Raw genomic sequence first — 24889 nt, 5'->3', positions numbered from 1 at the left:
GTATTCACGGCGCAGGACTTTCTCCACCATAAATGAGTTTGCTGTTTTATGGAGAAATGCAGGAGGCTTGCATTAATGATAATTACAGCAACTTCTACACTCATTTGCTTTATGGGAACTTGCAATGCAATTATCCTTTATCACTACTTTACTTGAACAACGGCTTCTTATTAATGATTCAAAAAAAGCAAGACTCTTCTGTCTGATGATTGATAACTTTGGAGTACTTGAATTCCAGAAACATAAAGGCGAGTCACTCCAGCTGACAAAAGGCCCATTAACAGAAGCACATCATCATACACCATCAATCAAATTCTTTCTGATTGGTACTAAAATTTGAGAAAAAATATGTCTAATTAGTAAAAAATATAATTAATATACTAGGGCTGCCTAATTAAAAAATTATCTCACCCTACACAGATTACACTGTCAGAGAATGTTGGGTAGACTCATTTAATGAAGGGCTATCGGGGCTCTTTCCCCTCTAACATTAATCCAGAGTAACAAGTGTTCAGGGAAACACCTGCTCATCTCAATCTAACTTCAACCAGAGGAGACTTAAATGGAATTCACTGAAGCACTGCAGCCTCGAAATGGAGAAAAATAAGAGAAGACACAAGAATCTATCAGACTGACCTGAGTTTAGAACATTTACTTGGTTGACAAGATTTATATCCAGGAAACATTAGATCGAGGAAGACATTCTGTCAACAAACCAAACATTTACAAACCAATAAAGCTGAAGGAAATGTCATAATTACTGACAAGTGCATTATAAAAATAAAAGGCAACAATAGTTTTAATATCACCCTGATGTCAAATGGTTCCACCTTCTGGGTGTCGTGTGTCATGGTTAGTCTCGTTTGATTAGTGGTCCCCAACCCCCAGGTTGCAGAATGGTACCAGTCCGTGGTACAGTTAATACCCAGGTGCAGAGAAAAAAAAAACACAACTTACATTTTTTTTTTCTGATTCTGAAGAAGTTTTATTTTGGAAAACTACTGGATTCTGTCCATCCAACTCATTCTTGACGCATATCAAGTCACTTGGTCACATGTTGAAAATATTTTCTTATAGCAGCTGCGCTGACCGCAAAATGAAACCTTCACGCTAGCAAAGTTCACAAAAACAAATGTATTAGGACATTTTCTTTTTGCAGAAACGGAGGAAGCAGAAGACTTTGACCTATCTAACTATGTTTGATAGACAAAAAAAATCAGGAGTCTTTAATCCAAATATGGATTTATTGTGACAGTTGTTCCCACACACCATAATAGTAACGCATTATATTATTCAACCGACTGTCTAATGTTACGAAGGATGCCACTAATAAAGTTTCTTAAATGGTGGAATTACATTTATGATTATATTTAGAAAATACCAGTTTTCGTGAGCTTTATGGTTAATATTTATTAATCCGCTGCAAGTCAGATGAGGTTGAAACTGAGTCATGGGTTTTATATGACATTTTATTGGTTTTCACCCAAGAATTAGCGTGTAATAAAGCTGAAACCAGTTGCATATAGGGAGGACGAAGATAAGCGTTCCATGAAAAAGGTTGGAGACCACTGATCTAGATCACATTTGGTACCTCGTGCGTTGTAGCCTTGGTCACGCCCTTGTTCCATGCTCTCCACGCTGATTCGCTGTAATGCCTGGAGGAGGGCAGGCCCGAGTTTCAAACACAGGTCTGCCGTGTTCTCCTTTTGGTGCTGCAGAATAAACTGCAGGACATCCAAAGCGCGCTCCGAGAGGGGAGCCTGTTTGGTACTCACCATGTCCTAGAACAGCAATTTGGCAGGTTCTACTTTAAGTCTTTTTTTTTTAATGTAAAACCTTACAAAATATCTGGCATCCCTTTTTTTTTTAATCTTATTTAAGTTCAGACTGATCTTACCAATAAAATCAGTGTGACATCTGGGTTTTTCTGCACAAGAGCCAGAAGCTCCATGGTTTCTGTGTCTGGTTGCTGATCCTGTCGTCTCTCTTCAAGGTGTTCTTGGTCTTCACCTTTCTTCTGCATGACTACCTGCAAGTAAGAGTGAAATCCAATCAGCTTTCAGTCACTTCTAACTTCTAATGAGTTAAATAAAAAATGGCAAAGGCGTTTTGGACGGACTAAATTCTTGTGAAACTAAATGAACAAGATATTTGTCCTTACTGAAGCCGGCTCTTCTTCTGTGTGATGTGGTTGCTCGGTCAGCCACAGTTCTAAAACCATAGACCCAAACTTTTCTGCCAGTTGGTTGTAGCCGCAGATGAAGCGGAGGAGCGCCGGATGGTGAAAGTAGAGAGATGGAAAGCTTTGGGAGGAGAGCACCTTACTGATGTTGTTCAAAGCAACCTCGGGAGAAAGAAAAAGTACAAGCAATGCCTCAAAGAGATGAAGAACCAGCTTTGTCAGGAGTAATCGCAACAAAGTTTGCAGTAGATTAGCCTCTTGGTCATGGTTTGAATGTTCGATTTCCTGTTATCTTTACTTAAACAGACACCTTAAATTCAGCAGGAGGCTTCTTCTAGGCCATTTCTCATTAAAATGCAGGATTTGCCAGAAAGCACTTTCAAAGAGGTTTGAAAACAAAAGAACACATTATTTACAGCTAATCTTTTTTGTTCTGCTCAGCGCAAAAAGAATATACTGCAAAAAGACGGACTAAGCACAGCATAAACAAAAGATTCAAAATAAGTTTTTGCAATTCAGGATAATTCGGGGAAAAGCTTTGATACTTTGAATTTCAAGACTTGTCCTTTAAAGGTTTGAAAGTAAAAAAAAAAAAGTTCACAGAGAAAAAGAGCAAAAATACTTTTGTCCTGATATATTTTGACACAAATAAAAAAAGTACTTGAAGTAAATATGTCTTAAAGAATGTCAAATCATTTACGGTCTTTTATTTTATGTGACATATTGAGTAAATACAAATAAAATGAATTATGGAAACTAAACTTTTATGGTGCAAATACAGTTTCTTATCCTAAAAAGTTTATAGAAATCAACAAAAGTTTATTTCACTACAATTATGAGTGAAGGCTTAAAGTGAAAGCAGAGTTTAATACATTTCTTAAGCCAATAAAATCCAACTTTTTTCTTTTTGATGCAAGTTACCCTGTCAAGAGTGAGGCTCTTGTCCTGAGTGACTGCCAACAGGTAGAGGGCGGAGCGGAGGACAAAGCGCGGCACGGCGCAGCTGCCCTGCTCCTGCACGGACTGCAGCAGCCACAACATGCTGGAGAACACGGTCTGGTCAGGCAGGAGCCTGTAATGCACAAAAACATGTCCCCAAGTTCCTCTTAAATGAACCCAAAAATGATCCAAAAACAAAGCAATCAAACTCAACATGTGTAAACCGGATAGAAACAAGAGCATTTACATCCCAGCACACAATGAACCTAGTCACCAGTGCTGTTCTCGAGCTCAAACACTCTCAGTGGACCAAAAATGTACAAACCTCTGAGAACATTTTTTCTAATCCCGCTGAGACGGCTCCGACACAGCGAGAAGCTTTTATCCCCTTTCCCGAACGGAGCCGCAAAGTCAAGAGGGGCAAAAAGGACGTTGCAGGGGGACCAGTAAAGTGCACCTTTGAGGGTATAAAATATGCATTTGACAACCCACTATTAGCCGAGTTAAAGCTCGAAGAAAGTCGTGGTGACAGAAAATCCAGCTGGTTTCAAACTTAATACAGATTATTTTTAATCAGAACAGCAGAATGAAACTCAACAGATCTGCTACATCATAAAAGAGAACATTATGGGGCAGAAAAAAACCTGCACTGTTTGATGGCTACAAAGGATTTGACAATTTAACAACATAAAAGCAGAGTTTGTGCTTTTATAGTATGGTTCATTTTGTGTAATTGTCTCCCCTTATATTAGGTCTTCTAACTTCCTTTCTGCCTCGCCTCCATTATACCTGCTACCTTTTGTGTCGCAGACTTTGTCATTTCTGTGCTGCTTCAGGAGGTTTTCCAGGACTAAAAACACATTTAAAACGGTTCGAGTCACAGCATTTGAATCATTAAAGATTTAAAGTCAATTTTAATTTTATTAGGAATTTTCAAATAGTGGCAGCACTTTGTTCAAGTCTTTTACTATTGAGGTCATGCAGATACAAACTTTTTAATTTAAAAACGCTGTCAACAGGATGTGTTGGAAAGAAATTGATTACACCTTGACTAGTATTAATTCTCTAAGTTTATGTCTTAGCAACAACATTTGCAAAGGTTCCCTTCCATTAATCAGCCCGGATAACTGCAGACTCCACAGCTGCAATAAAACCTAAGAGCAGACTAAACTGGAGCACAGATTTGTGGTTCTGTCTGCTGGATACCAGTGCTGGCACTGAGAAACCCAGAGGTGTGATGACATTGTACTTTCATCTATCAGTTCCCAGCACAGTTAATGCCGTGCTCTTAGCCATTAGAAGCTGTAAATGGCTTTCCTGAACACCTTTTGTTGCCGTGAAAATGGGCGCTGTTAAAAGAAAGCAGCCGCTGCTTCTGCATCAAAATATGCTTACTCCTCTTACCAAACCATTCCACATCAGCACTCTGCATGTGTTCAGAATTTGAATCAGCAAATGTTTTTTCTGGAAAAATCTATTGATTTCTTTCATTTCAACAGAATATATTATCAATAGCACATTTTCATATGACATGCGACATGCCATCCAACTAGGACACTAAGTGCAATAAACAATTAACTCCACATGTGCAATAATTCTTCTGAATAGATTGGGACGCTGCAATATTCATATATTCATATTTATATTTGATACTTTGTACTTTTGTTGTCTAATTTTACTTTATTTTATCTATTTTTAAATGTTTGTCCTTTCTTTATTGACCCTGACATGAGAGATGCCAAAGAAAAATTCTGATGTACTGCATGTGCAAACAGCAATAAAACCTTGAATCTTTTTGGCAATTTAATGTCATTTGAAAAGAAACACTGTCCTGAGACCTAGGAAATGTGATTAAATAATAAAGGTATTTCAAATTTTCAAGAATTTCTGAGACCTTTTTGGTCGATAGATGCATGCAGATAGATGCATGTTGATTAAGCGCATGCAGCATCTTGATAGACTGCACACACCCAGGACACCGGGTGTTTGAGCGGCTGCTCTCTGGCAGGAGAGTCAGAGTGCTGAAAGACGGACAAATAGACTAAGGGACAGTTTTTACAACCGGGCAATAACCTTATTATCGCAAAACATTAACACCAGGTCATTGGTAAAAATTTGAACTATGTATTTCTTTTTTTCTTCCCCTTTTTTATTTATTTATTTGTTTCTCTAATTGCACTGATGTGAGATAGAATCCCAATTTCATTGTACTTTGTACGAAGTAACACTGTGCAATGACAATAAAGATTTATTATTCTTTCTCTTTTCTATTACAAATATTACCTGTCTCCTTCCTGCAGGGCAAGGTAAAGGACCATCACCAGACAATATTGACTGGACCTTGATTCTTGGTATTCACAAAACAGAGAGGGCCAATCAGACGGATGGTAACAAAGAGAGGGGAGGTTGTGAGCCAGCAGATTCTCCACCTCCTCAAAATCTGTGGAATGAGAAAGCAGACACAAGAGCAGTTTGATAATCAGTTCTTCAGGGAGACAGTGAAGTGAATCGGCAAAAGTGTCAAATGAAACAGAAATCCACAAGAGATTGAATATGTTTACATGCACTTTGAATCTCAAACATTTCCTGTAAAGGTAAAAATCTGAAGAAGCTGCAGCAGGAAGATTCCTACTTTAAATAATTGATCCATGGCATCTTTACACCATCTCTGTCTTTTATAAACAGCCTTTCTCATTTTCTCACAGCCAAATGGGGTTTGGCTTTAGCAGCCACAGAATCCCGTCTCTGCAGTTCGCAGATGACACGGTCCTTTTGGCTTTCCTAAGCCATCACTTGTAGCTCTCATTTTGGAGCCGAGTGTGAAGCAGCTGGGATGAGAATGAGCACCAAGTCAGTGGCCAGTCACTCCCTCAGAGGTTTTCTCCAGAAAGAGAAGGAATAGGCTCTCCAGGGTTGGAGAAGTTGGTAAAGCACTCACTTTACTCTTCAATCTACTCACCTAGAACATTTGGTTTTGAATGAACGGTAAAATAAGGTGTTTACCATATTCCAAAAAACAATCGACATATCTAAGATGTCTAAAAATCTGTAATATGACTAATTCTACAAGTTGAAACAATGGCATTTACTTTGAGTAGACTAGAGTGTTAAACAAAATAAGAGCTTCTTCAAAAAAAGAAAGATATATAGTTGTATACAAATAAACAGAGTCAGTGTGAGACATTTCATACCAACGTTCATAAACTGTCTTTGTGAACAAAGACAAGACAAAACTATGATTTACACAAACTCTGGGAAGATAATGAAGGAGCATTTGCTGATTTCACAATTTCCATTAATACATTTCGATTCCATTGTGTGTTCCTGTCACTGAGACATGGTTGTTGAATGATAAAGGACATGAAGAGAAAATTGAGTTTCTAAAAACAGACATTAGCAAAGAAAGAGAACCCTGAAATACATGCAGAATAGAAGGCCATGCAGCGCAATGCAGATCCTTTTCTGGTCTGAAGAAAAACATCTTAAAAGCAAAGCTGGAACAACTCAATGCAACACCACTGTATTAATCTATATCATGGGATTATTATAGTATATTAAGGTTGCAAGACCTTAAATTCATATGGCAGAGAGACAAAGTTTTCCTTTTTATGGGTATATTGAGAAAAATAAGAGAAGGGGTCGACACATCTGGAATGGCAAGACAATGTTTTATCCAGTTATTATGTGAAAATATCACCTAATGCAAATTTTCAGGTTTCATATATATTGAGACTGCTGACAATATGCTGACAGACTGTTTTTAGGGACGACAGCCGTTTGAAATATATATAAATAATTCCTGGCAACACAGCAAGGGGGAAACTATACAAACATGCATTGCAACTTCTGATTCTTCTTTTTATTAGGTGCAGAGACATGACAGTTAACAGAAACGGTAGATATTTTAAAGGCTAAGATACTCAGACTTGTAGGAAGCCATTATAAATCTGTTGTTTTTTATCCTCTGAAGGGTGAGCAGACTGGAGGGCTGGTACTCTTCTCTACAATAAAGAACATTTATACAAGCATGACCTTCATGGTGCAGTAACCCCATCATAACACATCCCCTTAGATCTGATCTCTGCCAATTAGGGCTAAAATGCAATAAAACACACAGTAGTCATATATTTTGGCCTCTGATGTTTTTTTGCTTTGATTTCTTTTATTCATTTGTTTTATTCAGCCTCTGTTCTTTCTATAAAGCAGCTGGTTTCTGGGTCAGTGCCGTATTCTTACCAGCTTGAGTTATTCTCTATGAAATCTGTTAACCTTTATCTGAAATGACATTTAAAAATATTAGATTCCTTGTATATCCTGTTAAGCTCTTTACTCTTTTTTATCAACCTTGAGACCAGTGCTTGCTTTAATATGTCCTTTAAGAGAACTGGACAACACTGAAAAATTACTTGTCAAGAAAGAAAAAAAAACAATTTAGTCCCACAATTCTTTTGCAACACGTTTCAATTATAGATAACTCAAAAATTGCAAGTGGGCTAAATATATGATGTGCACCAGTGGAATTTAAAAAGCTATAATGTGCAGTTTCTAAATGAACCAGAATGTTGCAGCTTCCTGACAGCTGAAAAATGCAGCGCAAAACAAGTCACATTCTTCCATAAACAATTAGCCCAGTCTGGAACCTGTGTGTACCTCTGAAAATCTGTGGGTAAGAAGCAGTTAAAATAATGTCTGCCAATTATGTAGTACAGAGTAAGTGTGTAATGTGTGCACTCATGTGGCCCATAGCTGCAGATAGTTTGTGCATTCCTGCAAACAGTAAAGAAGCAATCTGAAGTGTGTAAATTGGAAAACCACAAATTCGTTAGTTTTCCTGACCTTAAATTCTGACTGATCAACCAGTTTCTGTTGAGGAAACTCAATTATTTTGACTTTTTTCCCCCCAGTCTTTCTATAGTGCCTTTATACCCTATTTTTCCTGTCATGGTGTTCTGTATGTATATGCCATACTCCGCTACACGCTTTAATGCCTCTTTAACCTCTATATTGTGTCTGTGTTCTCTTTGCATCAACTCTATATTAAGTCTAAACATTCTTTATTGTGTCTTTCTTGTGTCTGTACCCTCGTTTGTCGTGTTTGTACCCTCTCTGTATTGTCTCTATACCCTCTATATACCCCTTGTATCGCATCTTTGATTCTTTATTGTCTTTGTATTGTCTCCATATCTTGTCTGTGGCCTCCTATGTATCGTGTTTGTACTCTCTCTATATTGTATTTGTACCTTTTGTATCGTGCCTTTGTTGGGCTCTTTTATAGTGTCTGTACCCTCTCTGTACAGACATAAAGTACTGAGTCTGTTACATTTTTGTATCATTTCAATATTGTCTCTACACACTCCCTGTAGTCTTTGTTTTGTGTCCTTATTGTTTCTGTCCTTTCTCTGTATCATCTTATGATGATCACGGCATTGTCTTTGTTTCATGTTTATACCCCCTCTAAATCATTTATGTATTTGTCTGTAGCCTCTCTCTATCGTGTTTGTACCCTCAGTGTATTGTCTCTGTATTGTATTTGTATCCTCTCTCCAAAGTTTCTGTATTTCTGTACTGTGTCTGTATCATGTTTTGGAGGCCATTTTGGAGTTATAGTTGAAACATTTAAGATGAAAAAAAAAAGAGAAACTAGAGAAATACTTATTCTCCCCACTGATGCTATTATTACCTCAAGAGACAATGTGAAAGAATCGTGGCCTCAGGCGAGAAGATGACTAAAAGGTTTTTACTGAATCTCAGAGGGAGAGCTTAAAGACAGAGACACTAATGAAAGTAAAAAGGGGCAAAAAACGTTGTCTATTGTTCAACCCTCTATTTGGAGTGTTTTAAAATTGTTTTTAAATAATATCCTTATCAGAAATACATAAAAAGCATGTGACACATTACTTGGTATTGCAAGTCAACACTTACCGCTACCTATTAATGCAAAGTTAAAGTTCAAATTTTAGCACCTTTATTGGTTTCTTGGTGCGCTGACAAACAGGTGCCTTATACAAAGTACAATCTCCTCCATGCTGTGTTTCTTTCAAAAATAATTGTTGTTTTTCTTATCAACAAAGAATAACATGTAAAGTGTGTAATAAGATATTTTTTAAGTCATTTATAATTGTAAAAAATACAGCCGACTACTTTGAGAAATATGGCTATAGCTGGTCGTTTTTAGAACCTATTTCCTGAAATTAACTAGGAAGCTCTGCATTAATTGCAATTTAAAATCAATCCTTTCATAACAATTTCTAACCTTAACTGTATCATTACTTTTTGAAAACTAAATGTAGAAAATCTACACATTACTTTCCCAAATGTTGTTCATTTTATTTGAAACCTTTTCACCTTGCTGCCAATAAGCAGTTTTCATTCAGACTGTCAAGTTAGATTAAGTTATGTGGCAGACATGTTGCTAAAGAAGACACTCCTAAGAGTTTCACATTTTTCATAAAGCATTTAACTACCAAAAACAAGTGGAACACTTTGCCTTGGAGTGGAGAGGCTCTTTGTTTTAGTCAAGTACACTGACGTTTATAAAACGTAACACAGGCACTTTGGCACATATTTAACATTTAAAGGAATTTTACACGTGTAAACAATCCATGGAGGAGAGATCACTTCAGTGGAGCAGCTGAATGTTCAGCATTTGAATTTGAAATGCTTGATTTGATTACCAAATGCCGGTCATGAAGGATCTAAAACGTGCCGTTTGGGGAAACTCCTCTGACAGCCGTCACAAGTCATTTCTCTGATGCTAACAGGAAGTAGGTTTGCTGTTACCGATTACGTTTGTGTTAGTGGTAGATGCAAATGTGCATGCAGATACCGTGATAGGAGTCAAATCGGGGGTCTGACAAGGAAACCAGAGTCATGCAGAGCGTCTGCAGAAAACCACAGCAAGATGCATTTAGATCTGGGTTCCTGAAAGAAATGGTACAAAGGGGGAAAGCTCATGAAGCAAATACACATTCACAGCCGTCTTTGTGCAACTAAAACTACAGAAGTCTCTTTAGAAAAGACACACAAAAGAGTGAGATGCTACACAGTGTTTAATCATGCGATTTGACAGAGAATGGCAGAGAGCAGGCAATTAAAACACATAAAACACAGTGCTGGACATCTAGACTGCAACATTTTTGACATAGATGGTCTGTGTGTGTCCAGTTAGCTGTACCTGTTTCCTGCACAGAGGAGGCTTTTGTGTTCCACACACAGCCTGATGAAACCAGAAGAGGCTAGACAAGAGGAAAAAAGCACAAAAAAGAAACAATAATACACTGATTTGAACTCCCACTTTTGTCTTTGATTAAACCAATTTATGCTTAGATTTAGTTGACTGTCACAAGCAAATATTGGCTTTAGTTAGTCTGTGTCCTTTTATTTATATTTGTGTCTCCTTTTGATGCTGAGGTTTGTGTATTTGCCTGTTTCATTGCATGTTCCACTGGTGTGTGAAGTCTGATCCATGGATGCTTTCCTTAGTGCTCCATTTGTCTCGTCAGTGGCACAAACATATTTGTTTTTTTCTGTCACTAATGGTATCTTATTGCTTTTATTGATCAGTCAACCAGCAGCATTTGCAGATTTTATTTCACCTCTTAAGACCTGAGCTCTTGCTTGATATGCCTTTATTATTACTCATTGACAGCGCCCCAGTTAAGGAGAATTAACTACTATGGTATTATATTACAAATTTTGATGTCCACACTTGGGACGCCAGATCTTGAGAGGTTAAAATGCTGTTGTGATCTGTTTTTGTTAAACCTCCTGTTAGATGGTGTGAAGAAACAGGGCGGCAACAACACAGTTTATATAAACAAGTTTATGATGCAGCATTACAGCGGCCGCAAACTTTAACAGATTACTTGTAATCAGCTCCTTCCAGAGGTTAACAGGGTTTAGTTCACAGCAATGCTGTCAACCAGCTATAAAATATTAATCAAGCATGAAAACTGAAACAAATATAAACATTAAAGAAACACCAAAATCTAAAAGTTGCTGTGAGCCCATGTTTTCAGCTAATTTTAAAGACCCACTGCGATGAAAACTGTTTTTGGTGTTTTTAACATTTTCTTGTGGCATTTTTCTCATGATGGAGGACGTGAATCAAGAAAATTAAGCTAAAATTTCCTTATATTTTGTGTCTTTATTAAAAATGGTTATTGATTCAGGAAAATGCGGTTTGAAAAACATCGTATTCGTGATGTAAAAAAATACACCACGCTGGGTGGGCCACAAGCTACCAGCCCGCTCAATTCAGACCCATCCACTTGTAGACAATTGGACCCATTTTGTTGTTCATCTTTCGGCATAACCCGTCGCTGATTTTCACAGGTAGAGTTTTTATGCTGGATGTCCTTCCTGACAGGCTGGGGGACCCAGACTTGTGGCTACATAGGACAATAGTGAATTAAGCTCATTGCGCTCCAGGGAAGTGAACCCTGGTTTCCCGTGAGCCAACTGAGCCATGGAGCCAGGAGAAACGCATTTCTACATGTGGGTGTGCTCTGAAGCACAGAAGTTTACATTTACATGTAAGTAATGACTTTTTGCTTTAGCATGACTAAAAAAATCCATATTGCTTTGTATTTTCTGAGCACTGGCAGCTACGGTATGTGCTAACGTAGACGACTGGCGGCTATTGATGACATAACCGAGTGTTAGTAACGTCTGTATTTGGACTGCTTGAAGGCCTAAATGTAGGAAATGAATTGGGATTCGGCCAAAACAAAATTACACAATCATAATTAACAGGTATGCTTTTACAATAGATCAAAAGATGGTCGGAGAGGGTCTAAAGAAAAAGGACAACAGAAGGGAATGTCTGAGAAATTATAAACAACTTTTAAACAGCTTTTAAGTCCAACATATTCATTCTTATAGTAAATTAATTTTTTTACTGGATTTTTTTTTTTTTAACAATTGTTTTACTTTTTTTTTTTTTAAGGTAGGTGTTAGTAAGCAGTGAAAAAACACGTTTCCACAGGGAAAAACAAGAAAGATCTTTATTGTTCCACCACTACGATGAGTAACAAGAGCTTGGACTAACAAAAGCGTCTTTCTTTTATCAAGTTATCAATTCACACACTTCTTCAAGTGAACATGGACTGAGACAATCCCTGCAGAAACTGCTCTGCCCCGACAGCCGTTTGCAGCAGGTTTCTACTTAATAGCACCACAGTAGTGTCTTCAAACGCCCGAAGCAACAACTTTCTGTGATAATTGAGGCTCATCACTTCCACTGTAAATTATGATTTGTTTCTTTTATATTCCCTCTGCAGACGTCTATCTCAGCATCTGTTCCTATGCAGGGATCTCTGTTTCTGGCATCACACTCCAAGGAACCAAACAGAGATTTTATATCCAGAAAATACATTAGTGTAAGAACAGAACTATTAAGTGCTTCAGAAGATTGCACAATCTGTTAGGTGACTATGAATTTCAGTTTTGACATGATTAATGAAGCTTAAGAGAGAAAGTGTACGGCCCTCAAAGCATTTTTAATCTATGCTGGCCAATATCCGAATTTAAACTAGCTTGAGCATAAACATAAGCACAAATGCTGTTTTATGATGGCATATACTGTAATACTTACAGCCAGGAGAATAGAAAAGTGCAGCTAATGTAAAAATGTGAGTCATTTAAGTTGTAAATCTGCTAAAGTTATTCCTAAAACTCAGATATTACATGAATTGAATTTTGTCTTACATAACATTTGACCAAATGTTAGTTGTAATGCTTGCCAGTATTTTTGTATGAAAACGTTAAACAACTCACCTAGCTTTTTTGCAAAAACAGCCTTGAGAGATGGAAAAAGCGTGAACTGGGAGGATAGGATGGAGTACAAGTTTTGCAGTATCTCAGCACTTGGTGAAAACTCACACATTCTCTGGAGACATAATAAAGAAGAGAGAAAAACATAAGAGAGACTGTAAACACTTTTGAACCAAGTCAGTGGTTTTTATATTAAGAAAGAGCCAGAAAAGTGTACTGAAATCATTTGGTGCCGCTGCTGCAGAAGCACAGATAGCAATGTTTCCATTTCTGCAATGAAGCTGATGAAGACAGAAGTTTTGACTGTGTTTCTTAATACGGTTACTAAGAGAAACAGCCAAACAATGAATGGAAATTGTTTTACACTAGTTACAGTCTATTTACTGAAGTGTTTGGTTTTAAAAGATGCAGAGTAGAAGACTAGAATAAAAGAATGACATTAGTGTTGGTGATTTTGCTCAGCTCACGAGAATGGTGGGTATCCAGACAGAGTCACACAAATGTAACAGGCATTGACACAGAGACTGCACTGAGTCCTGAGTGTTGCTCTGTTTGTGTGGAGCTGTAAATGGGTTCTCCATCAAGGCAGGATGTGACGCGCACTCCTCAGCCAACCTTGGACAGACACAGAAGTAGGTCAGAATGAATCAATAAACAAACAGGGATTCAAAAGTTCTTATTAAAAAAGAATCTTTTCAAAAATAATTTTAATATTTAAATGTATTGTTGCGGTCTCCGTTTTATCAAGGAAAGCAATGATTTGACCCTTCTGTTAAAACATTTAACATTTAGAAGAGCAGAGATAAGTCTTTGATGAAGAAATTAGACTGGAAAAATGTCATAAACAATCTTTAAAAAGTTAATTTGACTGTAGAATTAAGAATTATTTAACAAAAATAGAGAATAAAAACAAACCGAAGAAAACGAAAGAACTTTGGACTTGTCCTTGAAAACCAAAAAAATGTTCATTTAGTGCAAAAGCTGCTTTAAGAGACAGTTTAAAAAGGTTGATGTTTGAATTTGTCTCTACGTGATTACAGAAAAAGTAAGCATATGACAAGGAAAATATCATAAAACCACTGAACAGAGACCATATATGGATTTCACTGTGAAACATAAGGACATAAGGGTTAATGCTGCTGTTCTGTTTTCTCACATGGCGTTTTCGGGATGTGAAGTCTGAAACTTTAAGAAAAAAGTTTTTAATTCCAAATATGTGACCTTTAAGACCTCAGGTACAAAGAAAATGCCATGAAGTCTAGTCAAGGCAGCGTGGATTTATACAAACCAAAAACTGTCAAAATAAAATGATAATCCATGTAGTGTGACACTGTCTAAATTGTTGCAAAAATGCACTTTTCTTGGAAAAAAATACCATTGTTCCCATTTTTTTTCCAATGGATTTTTCAGTTTCTGTCATTCTAAAATACATTTCATGCTTTCTGGAATCCTTAATCAGTTATTAACAGTTGTTCAGGTACTACTTAAAGTTCCATCTATCAGAACTGCAAAAACACATGTAGCTAAATTTACAGAATTTCTAACAAGAAGTAGTCAATAGTTTATCAGCTAAAAGATGATACAACTGGAACTAACAATCACACTGGGGGATTGTTGCTCTGCAGCGCATGATGGAACTGAGAGCATCAGGAACACTTAAGCACAGCGCAGGTTTAACAGACATTTTATTAGGTTTCAGAGAATCCTCCACACAGAAATAGTACAAGACCATTTTTATTGGCGTATCCATCTTTTGAACTCTGAGTGAACATTTATTGTGCTTATTTACTGATATTTCATTGATGTGTTTCTCACTGGCAGGTTATCCCTCATTTGTTTACCGTAAATGTTTTTGATAGAGCTGGGTTGATAAATCGATGATTCAATCTGAATCGATCCAAGCTTAGTAGATCAATAATCAATCGATTAAAGTAGAGATCGATCTTTATTGCCTTTCCTTTTCAGGTGACCTAATGCTACTTTCACAAGATCTGGTAAGCTCGAGCTTTGAGCTTGTAAAACTGCTAGACAGTTTACATAATACAATCGGAAGGTTGGTAAATGGCGTGTACTTATAAAGCTCTTTCTACCTTCTTCGAAGGCCCAAAGCGCTTTACAGTCACAGACCCATTAACCCATGCACACACACGGGGGCGGCTCCGCTTATTATCGCCAACTTTCCACCAGAGGCAAGCTGGGGTTCAGTGTCTTGCCCAAGGACACTTCAACACATGGGCAAGGCGGGAATCAAACCCGCAATATTACAATTGGAGGGCGACCGCCTTACCACTGCACCACGGCCGCCCCAGTAAGGTTCATGGAACATTACTGATATTCTGTGATATATCTACAGTGTAACTTTAACAATAACAGCAGTAAAGCCAAAGTCCACTAGCTTGATGCTAACATATAATGGAATCTTCCATAGCCAATCCTGAGACTGGGTCGATCTAAACTTACATTACTGAATAAATGAACAGCTTTATACCCTCACAGGCATGAATTTCCCAAAGTCTTTAAAGTAATCCTTTTTTTTTTAATTTAAGCACTTTTGGTCTAAAGCACAAATTTTGCTAAAATCTTCTGGAATAAAGTGTAATGCTACAGCACAAGCTCAACCTAGTGGCTAAACTGAAATGCCCTCCAGGCAGGAAAGGATGAACATTTATTTTGTAACATGAACCAGTTTAGAGCCTTTACAATGTTAATGATCTGCACATTTTTGTTGGAGCTTCTCCGTTTGAGAAATCATTTAACAGTGTATGGTGGCAACAATGTCCCTGGTTTATTATTTCACTATTACATTTTACAGTATGTGAACTGTATCAGATTAATATAAATATATTCAAACATAAATCGATTATTAATGTATTTCTATTCAAAAATGTCTAAATGTGTAAACTGTGTAAATTTAAAATAAAGTGTAGTGGTATAGTGGTTAGCACTCTTGCATTACAGCGAAAAGGCCCTGGTCCCATTTGGGACCTTTCTGTGGGGCATTTGGGGGCATGTTCGCCAAAATACATGTGTGCGTTTTCTACAGGCACCACAGTTTTCAGTTTACAGTCCAAAACGTGCTTCATTGGTTAATTGATTACATACATTGTCCCTGGGTGTGATTGCGTGCAACAGACTGACGACTTGTTTAGGGTGAACCCAGACTTATCCCACCAGTAGTTTGGTTAGGCTCCAGCAGCCCAATGACCCCAAGGAGATTCAGTGAGTTTTGAGGATAGATGGATGGACAGATTCTATCTGCAGCAGTTTGTCACTTGACGACTATCCCACATTTTTTAGGAGTTTTATTCTTTGCTTGTTTAAAAAATCTTCACCTGTAATTCTCCTTTAAGTGTATTTGTAGTCCCAGTTCTAATTGAAATGATCAAAAGTGCTTAAATCAAAAGTGCTTAAACCAAAAGGTTAAAAGTTGGTAAGGGCAGGACCAAAGTTGGACTGTGCTTGGACACACTCAGTGTGCTCTCAACTCCTGATCTACAGCCAGTGCATTGACATTAGCAGAGGGAAAACAGACTATAATATTACACATAATAAACCTTTTCTGCCCTGCTTTAAAGCCCAAGGCGTTTTACAGTCACAAACCCACACAGATTAACACACTAATGGCAGCTTCACTCCCGAACACTGGCACCAACCTATCAACATGGGTGGGCATGGCAGGATCTTCCAAAATCAGGTCAACCGCTCTACCTCTGCACCACAGCTGCCCGCGACACTCAGCAACAGCTGAGTGACACTGCTGCTGCTGTCGAGCACAAGTTAAGCTGACGCTAACATGAAGAGATCCAAACATTTTTAAAATTCTTTGGTGTCATATTAACCATTAAACTACACTGACCAAACAAAGAAATAAAGACCTTTTTGCTCAGAATTTAACCTCTTAACATCACATTTTGGGCAACATTACCACTGTAGTTAATTCTGCTGAACTGAGGCCCTGTGGTTATGTGTGCAGTGGGTTACCTCAAATATTAACTAGGGTCTTAAAAGGTTAAGACAATTGAAAGCCTTTGAACGCATTTTAAAGGTAAATTATTTTTAATAATTTTAGATTTCAATTATCTGTGGCCACCTTGTCCTATTACAAATACACTATTTCATAGTGCAAATCTTATGCAACTAAGAAATAAATCTTTTGAAACCAAATAAGCTTCTGAACACAAATGTGTCACCACCAAACAACAGGTTGTAAAACCATTGTCATGAGTGAAAATATGAATTAAAATATAATGAGAGGCTTAAACAATCCTAACTACATAATAACAAATGAGTGGTTAAGACTCTAATTTGTGACGTAATTCAGCTTGTTGGACGTGTGCTGACCTGCAGGCAGCCTGAAAACAGATCACCGCCTGAAGAAGAAATTCTGTAGACTTGGAAGTCTTGATGCTCAAATCCGACTTTCCCAGGTTCCCCTGGAAATAAATTAGAGCAGAATGAGGAACTGAAAAAAGGGGACAGAAAAACACATTACAATTTCTGTAAGAGACCAGTGATTTAAATATGCTTTTCTTTTCTGAGACACAGAAACGAATCAACTCTCAAACTAGTTCTAAGCTATTCTGTTTCTGTTTTCTTTCAATCTAGAAAAAAATGGGATAAAAAAATGTAACTATATCCTAGTTTTACAGTTAATAAAGATTTTTTATTAGTGATTTTTTTATCTTATTTATTTATACTTGAACACAGAATGTTTCCCAAATAGAAGAATTGTCCGTTCTGTAATATTAACCTCAGAAAGCCTCACAGTGGCAGCTCTTTGCTTTATATGACAAACAACTATGACATTAGGTAAAATATGTCTAAACAAAACAAGCCAGTGAGTTTCAAGGACAGAAAAAAACAGAATCAAAAACAGGATAAATGAAGGACAGAACACAAAAACAAACCGAGCATTATTGGATATGCAGACAGGAGTGCTTAGGCCTCCACCTGGGGAAAAACCAAAGCTCTAAAAGAATCCACAGCACAACAATGGACAGCTATCTAATCAGTCAAAGCTCATCTTATACCTAAAAGACAAGTCACACATCTCTCTATCACAGTTGTGATAGAGAGATGACCACATTCTTAACTAGAAATGTTTATAAGGTTTTGCTTTAAATAAGAAATATCCTACAATAAACAATGCAGTACAAACCCTCCTTCTCCATACGTTTAAAGTTTTTTTTTAAAGGTTTGTGACAAAAATAAACCAGCATACTGACATTTATTAATATCTAGATAAAACATAAAATGGGTGTTAAACCACAGTTAAAAGGGATTTACCAGATGACAAATGTGAGTAAATCAACATAATGGTAATCCCCACCAGTTACATGAAACAGAAAATCAATTTAGATTAGAGAACCATGTCTTGAAAACCCAGTTTCTTTTTGTCCTAAACCGTTTGGCTGCCACAAAGCGGATAAATATCATTTCCCAGGTGGTGCGATGAGCTTCATCCTGTGTGGGTCCTTGGTCAAGACCCTTTGTTCTGCTGCCCAACTATGTAGCCACAAGGGGCCAAAGTCTGGGTCCACCCTAACAGGCAGGATAAGCCAAAAGGTGAAAACCATGGTTGCTTCATTTGTGCACTAACACAACAGAAGGACTCTATTTCACCCAAAAGTGTCAGCTTGATGACAGGTTAACAAAACTCCATTTATGATAAATTGAATTCAAACATTTCAAAACCATCTTTTTTCTTTCCTTCCATCAAATGAAATGTTTTTATAGAAACAGAAACAGGTTCAGGAGAGAAAGACAGAAAGCTTTTAATTATGCAGTAATGGTTCTTTTTGAATAAATATGTGTTTTTTACAGCAAAACCAAAATAAAAAGGAATTGGCTGAAAATGCAGTTTGAGATTTTGGAAAATGCAGTTTAAAATGCAAAAATGCTGGATTTTTATCTTTTAAGCAATTAAATCATTTGCAATTGTTTTAAAGTAAATTTTAGAGCAGCGAGTAAGGGAAGATTAAAAACAAACAGATTCAGACTTAAAGTCCCACTCTGATCATTTTATTTATTTATTTTCAAAGCGTTCCCAGTGGTGTTTTAATTATGATGTTTTTAGGCAAAATCATAAAACCTGTGTCATTTTCAAGGACATAGTTTCTGCAGAGCTGCAGGAGTTCATCAGAAATTCGGCCCTGAGTTGTGGACTGTTAGCGCAAAAGTAAGCCTCCGCCTATTTTTCATGATCCTATTGTTTACACTCTTTCCCGCTAGCTTACAGCCCCTCACAGCCCCAACCTAACATTGCTATAACAACAAAAATGGCGAGCATATTGGAGCTTTCCAGCCATTTAGTTTTGAGTCAGGTGCCAGCTCGGACGAGGAAAACGAAGACGTACAAGGAACCATTTGTCTGCAAGTGGATGCATCAGAATGGAGCAGAGCAGGGAGCTTGTGGCCTCCCGATTCTAGTTTCTCTGAAACAACTGGAAGCTTTTTTTCATATGCTCCTGATTCACCAATATTTGAATAAAGAAATTCTCAAATGCAGTCTTAATTCTTACCTTCTTTATACGTGTCCATCGTCATGAGAAAAATGTGACGAAAACGTGTTAAAAACTTCAAGAACACAATTTAAATTAGAGTGGGTCTTTAATGAAAAATAAAATCAATGAGGCTAAAATCCAAAAATGACCAATTTTCCTGCTTGGAAACAGTCAACCCCATTAGATAAAGAAAACTAGATGTAATGGTTCACTTTCCACACAATTCAATTTCAACCTCAATGTTTGGGTTACGCTTTTGCTTCAGTTTAATATGTAATTTTAGTATTACAAAACAACAACAAAAATGTACAAAAATCCTTTTTAATTTGCTAATAAGCGAGTAAGAGTAAAGAAAAACCATTCAGTTGGCTCAAACTGAGTCTGGTTGTACAGTAACAAAACAATAACTAATATATCTTTCTTACACGCATGTTTGACGTGTTCAGTGTAAACATACTGGAATGCAACAATTCACTCTCTCTACAATTCAGTTTGACAGTGTGACAGTTTAAAGATGATGGATCTGTTTGTGGCATCCTTAAATCCCTTTGTTTATTTAAAAGACTGTGTGAAGAAGATAGCTGTGACTGATTCTAATATATTTACAGTAGAAACACTGAAAAAGTCCAATTCATCTATAAAAAACACCATTGAAATAAATGCACTGCATGAGTGTGCCTTCTTCCTTTTAGCAGCAGGCAGCAGTAAATGGACAGAAAAACAAAAGGTGACCCTGGAACATTGTGCTGATAAGATGAAAATGTAAATTCAACAAACGTCTGTACCGCTGCACCTAAGAAAAAAAAAGTTAGGCGAAAACAGTGCAGAAAGTTCATCTAGAGCTCAGTCTCAGTCTCAATAATGACCCGCAGCTCCATCTTAGCAGAGCCTAAAGTGGGAAAGGAGCTACTTATCGCCGTCCCCTTATGCAGCCCTTAAATGAGTGAGCAGACAAATGGCGCAAAGCCCCTTTTGTAAACTAACACATCTTGTGCTCCTATCTCCATTTTATGAACATAACTGGAAAAGCTGGACTCACTTACAGTTAGGATGAATAAAGACAATAACAGAGAAACCCCTTCATGTTTAAGAAGACTCAAAGCTCCTGTTGCCTGCTCTCTGTTTGCCTGTGTGATCTAATCTTTCAAAGAAAAAAACATTTTCATGTTTTTCTTTGTTACCCTGCTCAAAAAATGTATTTTCTTTCCAACCATTGTTTGAGTTCCTCTTGTTAGTCATGTCAGTCAAATAGATCCAGATAAACAGCACAGAACTTGTATGTCTATTTTGTGAATAATACATCATCAAACTCTCTTACAGTGTGTCTCTGGTGTCTCTGGGGGGAGAGTAGAAGTTCAGGGAATCTGTCGGTGATGCTTTTCACCAGGATCTCCACCTCTTTGTACTGGACTGGTCTGGACTGGTGGTTAAGTCTGGAAAATAAGGACAAGAAACATTATTTTAAATTAAGACAGAAAAAGTATTGACATTTTAGGGTGAATATGGAAAAGAAAAAGGCCCTGCAAGCCATGTAGAGGAATAAAGGGGTTTTGGGAAAGCTCATTAAACACAGAAATTCACCCTCTGTACCAACACTGTGTGCCTTAATCTGTGATTAATACCGAAGCTTGCCCTGAAGCTTACTGCAGTACACAGCTCATGTATCACTTCACAACTGCATGCTTTAATGTGAATACACACAGCCTGCTATTACCACATTGATTTATTAAAAGTATAACATTTTATTGACTAAAACTCAGTAATTTAATTTATTTTAACTGCAAGCACAAACAAACAAAAAACTCACAACAGAATGCATCTACAAACAGTAAAATAGCAGTTTACATGAGAGGAAAGTGTGAAACACAATTCACAAATTGCAGGTGCAGAAAATACAAGATGGAGGTTTGTGTTGAACCCTCATTGGTGCTGCTTCCCTACTGGATGTAATTAGAGGTTGCAAATAAGGGGATTTTCAGCTGTTGCCCCACATGGTTTACTGCAACTGCCTTGTTTTGGAAACCCAGTAGGAATTTCAAATCAAGGTTCAAAGTTTATTGCCGTTTACACATACAGTACATCAAATATGAAGGTTTTAAAAAAATTCACGGTTTTATGTTCAGATCGTAATTATTTGGGAAACAATAATCACCAAAAGCCTGTTAGACTGACTGACTGGCCAGTGGGGGAGGTTTTTTCTCACTGCTATCAAAAACCTGTAGTGTTTGGGTGTTCTCCATTGACTGTATATGAGAACTAGATCGAGTTAGTGTAATGACACTCATAGAAAATTCCTTAAAACTAAATGAAGTTAATTCAGTTGCCATGTTTTGTCCAATATGGACACGCCCATGATGGAGCCAGATGACATCAGTAAGCAGTGATTTGTCCAAGTTGGTTTGAGATGTTTCTATGACATCCCCTCTCGCCAATCAGGAGTGAGCTGGTTGGATGGCCAACACACCTACCACTTGGGAGATCTGTCAATCAGACGTGGGGGCCAGCAGGCACCGCCTACTTTTATTAAGTCATCTGACTGGTCAGTTTATAACTTGAATAACTTGCACCACATGAAAAATATTATGAAAAAAAAATTAGGATTAGCAACAAATGTAAAAAAGGAAGTAGCGCAAGAAGGGTTATTCTGACAAATATGACTGAATAATAGCTGCTTATTTGTGTGTGTGGGGGCGTCCACTCAGTCCAGTTCTCTTATATGGTCTGTAGTGTATTGTAACCCTAATATTTAATTTTTTGTTTCTTTCTCGAGTCAGAATTTGCCCTAAGACTGAACTATAAATGGCAGAATGAACGACAGGAGTGATGATGAAGCACACACACTGTTAATGTTGAAAAGAACTTCATCAGGGAGTTCAATCAGCTGTAACCGTTTCAAGAGATGTCACAGCAGTCTCTAGATTAAAGCAATAAATAAAGCTGAACAGACATAATAATCAGCTCTGTTTTGTTTATTTGTGGTTGGCCACTGGATTTGAGAATTAGCTGAACAAATTTAATTTATTGGACATCCCACACAGTCGATATCCTGAAGGGAGAGAAACCGCTTGCTTGAATGCGTGGTAGGTTGATGGAAAAATTGGTTTTAAAGAATTTTCTCAATAAATAGCAAGTCCACATCTACAGTATAGACCGTAGAGCACTTGAACATGCCTGATTACCTTAAATCCTCATTGCCGTGCTTTTTCTAATCACATAAACAGCACTAATAAAAACAGCCTCAAGCTCTAACCTATTTTGAGAATTGAGAGTGATTATGGCTTCTGTGATTCATTCAGCTCTGGATAAGTCCAAACCAGAACCATATCAGACTAAATCCTTCAGTTCTGATTGGGACTGTTGTATCCTAAGCTGCTCTTACAGCACAAACCTTTTAGAGGATTTGGCTCATTTAAAAACACAGCTGACTAAGCTTAACAATGTTATGTTTTAATAATATTCTTCTTCATTTATTAACCATTGTGTAACTTATTCTACGCAGAACAAAGGCCATCATTTTAAGTTAACCCTTTAAAAATATTATTAAAAGTCCTGTTGTTAAAATGGCAGAATAAAGTTTTTGAGTGCAGTGGCCCCAACCGGGACCTTGCTGTTTTGCAGGTTTTCTTTTGTTCTTTTGTGTTAGTGTGCATACTTTCTTTTTGTAACAGCATATTTGATAACTCTCCTCCCTGCCACGTCTTTAGTACAGAATGTGCTCAGCGTTGCCAAAATTATATAAATCTCTGATTGTGGTTAGATTTAAGTTTTCATTCTATAATACTGGAAATATTTTCAATATAGATTTGAACTTTGAGTTTAAACGAGAGAGAAAAGTGTGAAAATGTTCATGTCTGTCTGAGAAAAGTTTTGCAGTCTTAAAATCTCTGCAATTATTGTAAAAATAATAATTGGCTAATTTGCACATTTCTCCTTTGTGTTATTTTTTTAGCATAACTTCCAAAATGGACCACCGTATTTCAAATTAAAAAAATTAAATGTTATACAATGACAACACAGGTAGACATGAATCAAAATGTGTTATTTTGTTTAAAAAAGGAGTTAAATGATGTGGAAAAAATAGAGCAACAGTTTGGTTTTGTACAGCAGCAACAACTGTCATCAAACGTTGGCTATAACGGACACTCATTCTGATTTTTTCAAAGCAGGGTGGTGAGTTTTTGTAATTAAGCTTTTTTTTCAGACATGCACTACCTTTGTAAGATCACCCTGCAGCATCTTAAATGCTCTTCAGCAAACATTCTATTAACAAAAGTCTTCCAGATTGTGAAGTAAACCATCCTCAGACCATCATACGACTACCACCATGTAGTAAAAGCTGATATGCTGATGAAGATGTTTTTCTGGAGCTAATGTTTTGTATTAGGCTGTCGAACAAGAATGTTGAAATATGGACCACTTGTGTTTTGTCTTTCAAAAAATTCCGGTCAGATCATTAAAACATATTTGAAAGAACATTTTGATAACATGAAATACATCTACATCTCTACAGGTTTGTGTGTACCTGAGCAAAGCTGCAGCAGCACTGACAGCCTGGGTGGCTACCTGCAGGCCGGGGCAGGAGACTCCAGCTGACACAGCCTCTGCGACTGCCGCAAACCCTGAGCCACCGGGGAACAGGTGCAAACCTGGAGGCTGTCTGTCCGGAACAAAAAAAACAAAGAGAGCACCTCCAATTAATCAGAACAGATTAATCAGTAAGAGCATAATATGTGTGCAAAAAAAGAAACCTTCGATAAATCCCTCCAGGTTTACTGTCGTCAGATCTGTTTTACTATAGCAGATATGGTTGTGCGGAACCCTTCCCAAAAGCTGGCAAAGGAAAAGAGGGCATTTTCATGCCGTACCACATGTTTAGCTAGTCAGGAGGGACGGTTTTGTCCAGGGAACTCCGCTCAACTCTGTCCAGGTAGTGGACAACACCTCTCACCCACTACATCAGACAGTGGAGGTGCTGACTGAGTAGCTCCTTCAGACTGTTTTACCCTCCGCGTTGGAAGGAGCAGTACTTCAGCTCTTTCTTACAAACTGCTGTTAGACTCTACAACTCAACAGTCTAACTGCACATTCAAAATGCAAATCACGATTTATTCGTTTATTCAGTGCACTCCTTTTTCTGGTTCTGGTATTTTTTTCTATGTATGTATATTCTAAATAATTGTATATTGTAAACATTTCCACATTTAGTTTTTTGCACATTTTAAATTTCCAGTCTTTGCACTTCACTGTTTCGCCACAAACATGTTGTTTAAATTGAATTTCCCCTCCATGGAATCAATAAACATCATCTTCCATCGAATGAAAAAAACAATAATATTGGTAATATTGGTGGGTAATCAGCATTTTTTGCAGCAGATTTTTCAGCAAAAGACATTTTTCTACTCAGTCTATGTCATTTACTTTCATACAGACAATAGTTTCTCTTTTCTCTTTTAACGCTCCTGTCTTGACCTCTTGGTGTAACAAAGTCTGC

At 37.3% G+C, this 24889-nt stretch overlaps 1 protein-coding gene across 5 annotated transcripts in view; it reads right to left on the bottom strand.

The window, feature by feature from the left end:
- mei1 (meiotic double-stranded break formation protein 1) overlaps positions 1–24889 on the bottom strand; it is a 69885-nt gene that overhangs the window by 25396 nt on the left and 19600 nt on the right. For 4 of the 5 annotated variants that reach the window (XM_023957961.1, XM_023957960.1, XM_023957964.1 and 1 more), the window contains 12 exons: positions 23921–24055; positions 20717–20831; positions 17237–17328; positions 13363–13510; positions 12899–13010; positions 10296–10356; positions 9948–10042; positions 5405–5561; positions 3104–3254; positions 2162–2344; positions 1898–2029; positions 1592–1781 (listed from right to left, as the gene is read on the bottom strand). In XM_023957961.1, the coding sequence (XP_023813729.1) occupies positions 1592–1781; positions 1898–2029; positions 2162–2344; positions 3104–3254; positions 5405–5561; positions 9948–10042; positions 10296–10356; positions 12899–13010; positions 13363–13510; positions 17237–17328; positions 20717–20831; positions 23921–24055 (1571 nt within the window). The remainder of the gene's footprint in view (positions 1–1591; positions 1782–1897; positions 2030–2161; positions 2345–3103; positions 3255–5404; positions 5562–9947; positions 10043–10295; positions 10357–12898; positions 13011–13362; positions 13511–17236; positions 17329–20716; positions 20832–23920; positions 24056–24889) is intronic. The other variant, XM_023957962.1, reaches the window with a different exon arrangement.

Source organism: Oryzias latipes, chromosome 8 (assembly GCF_002234675.1).
Source record: "Oryzias latipes chromosome 8, ASM223467v1".
NCBI classification, from domain to species: Eukaryota; Metazoa; Chordata; class Actinopteri; order Beloniformes; family Adrianichthyidae; genus Oryzias; species Oryzias latipes.
This window is presented reverse-complemented; position numbering and strand designations above follow the sequence as displayed.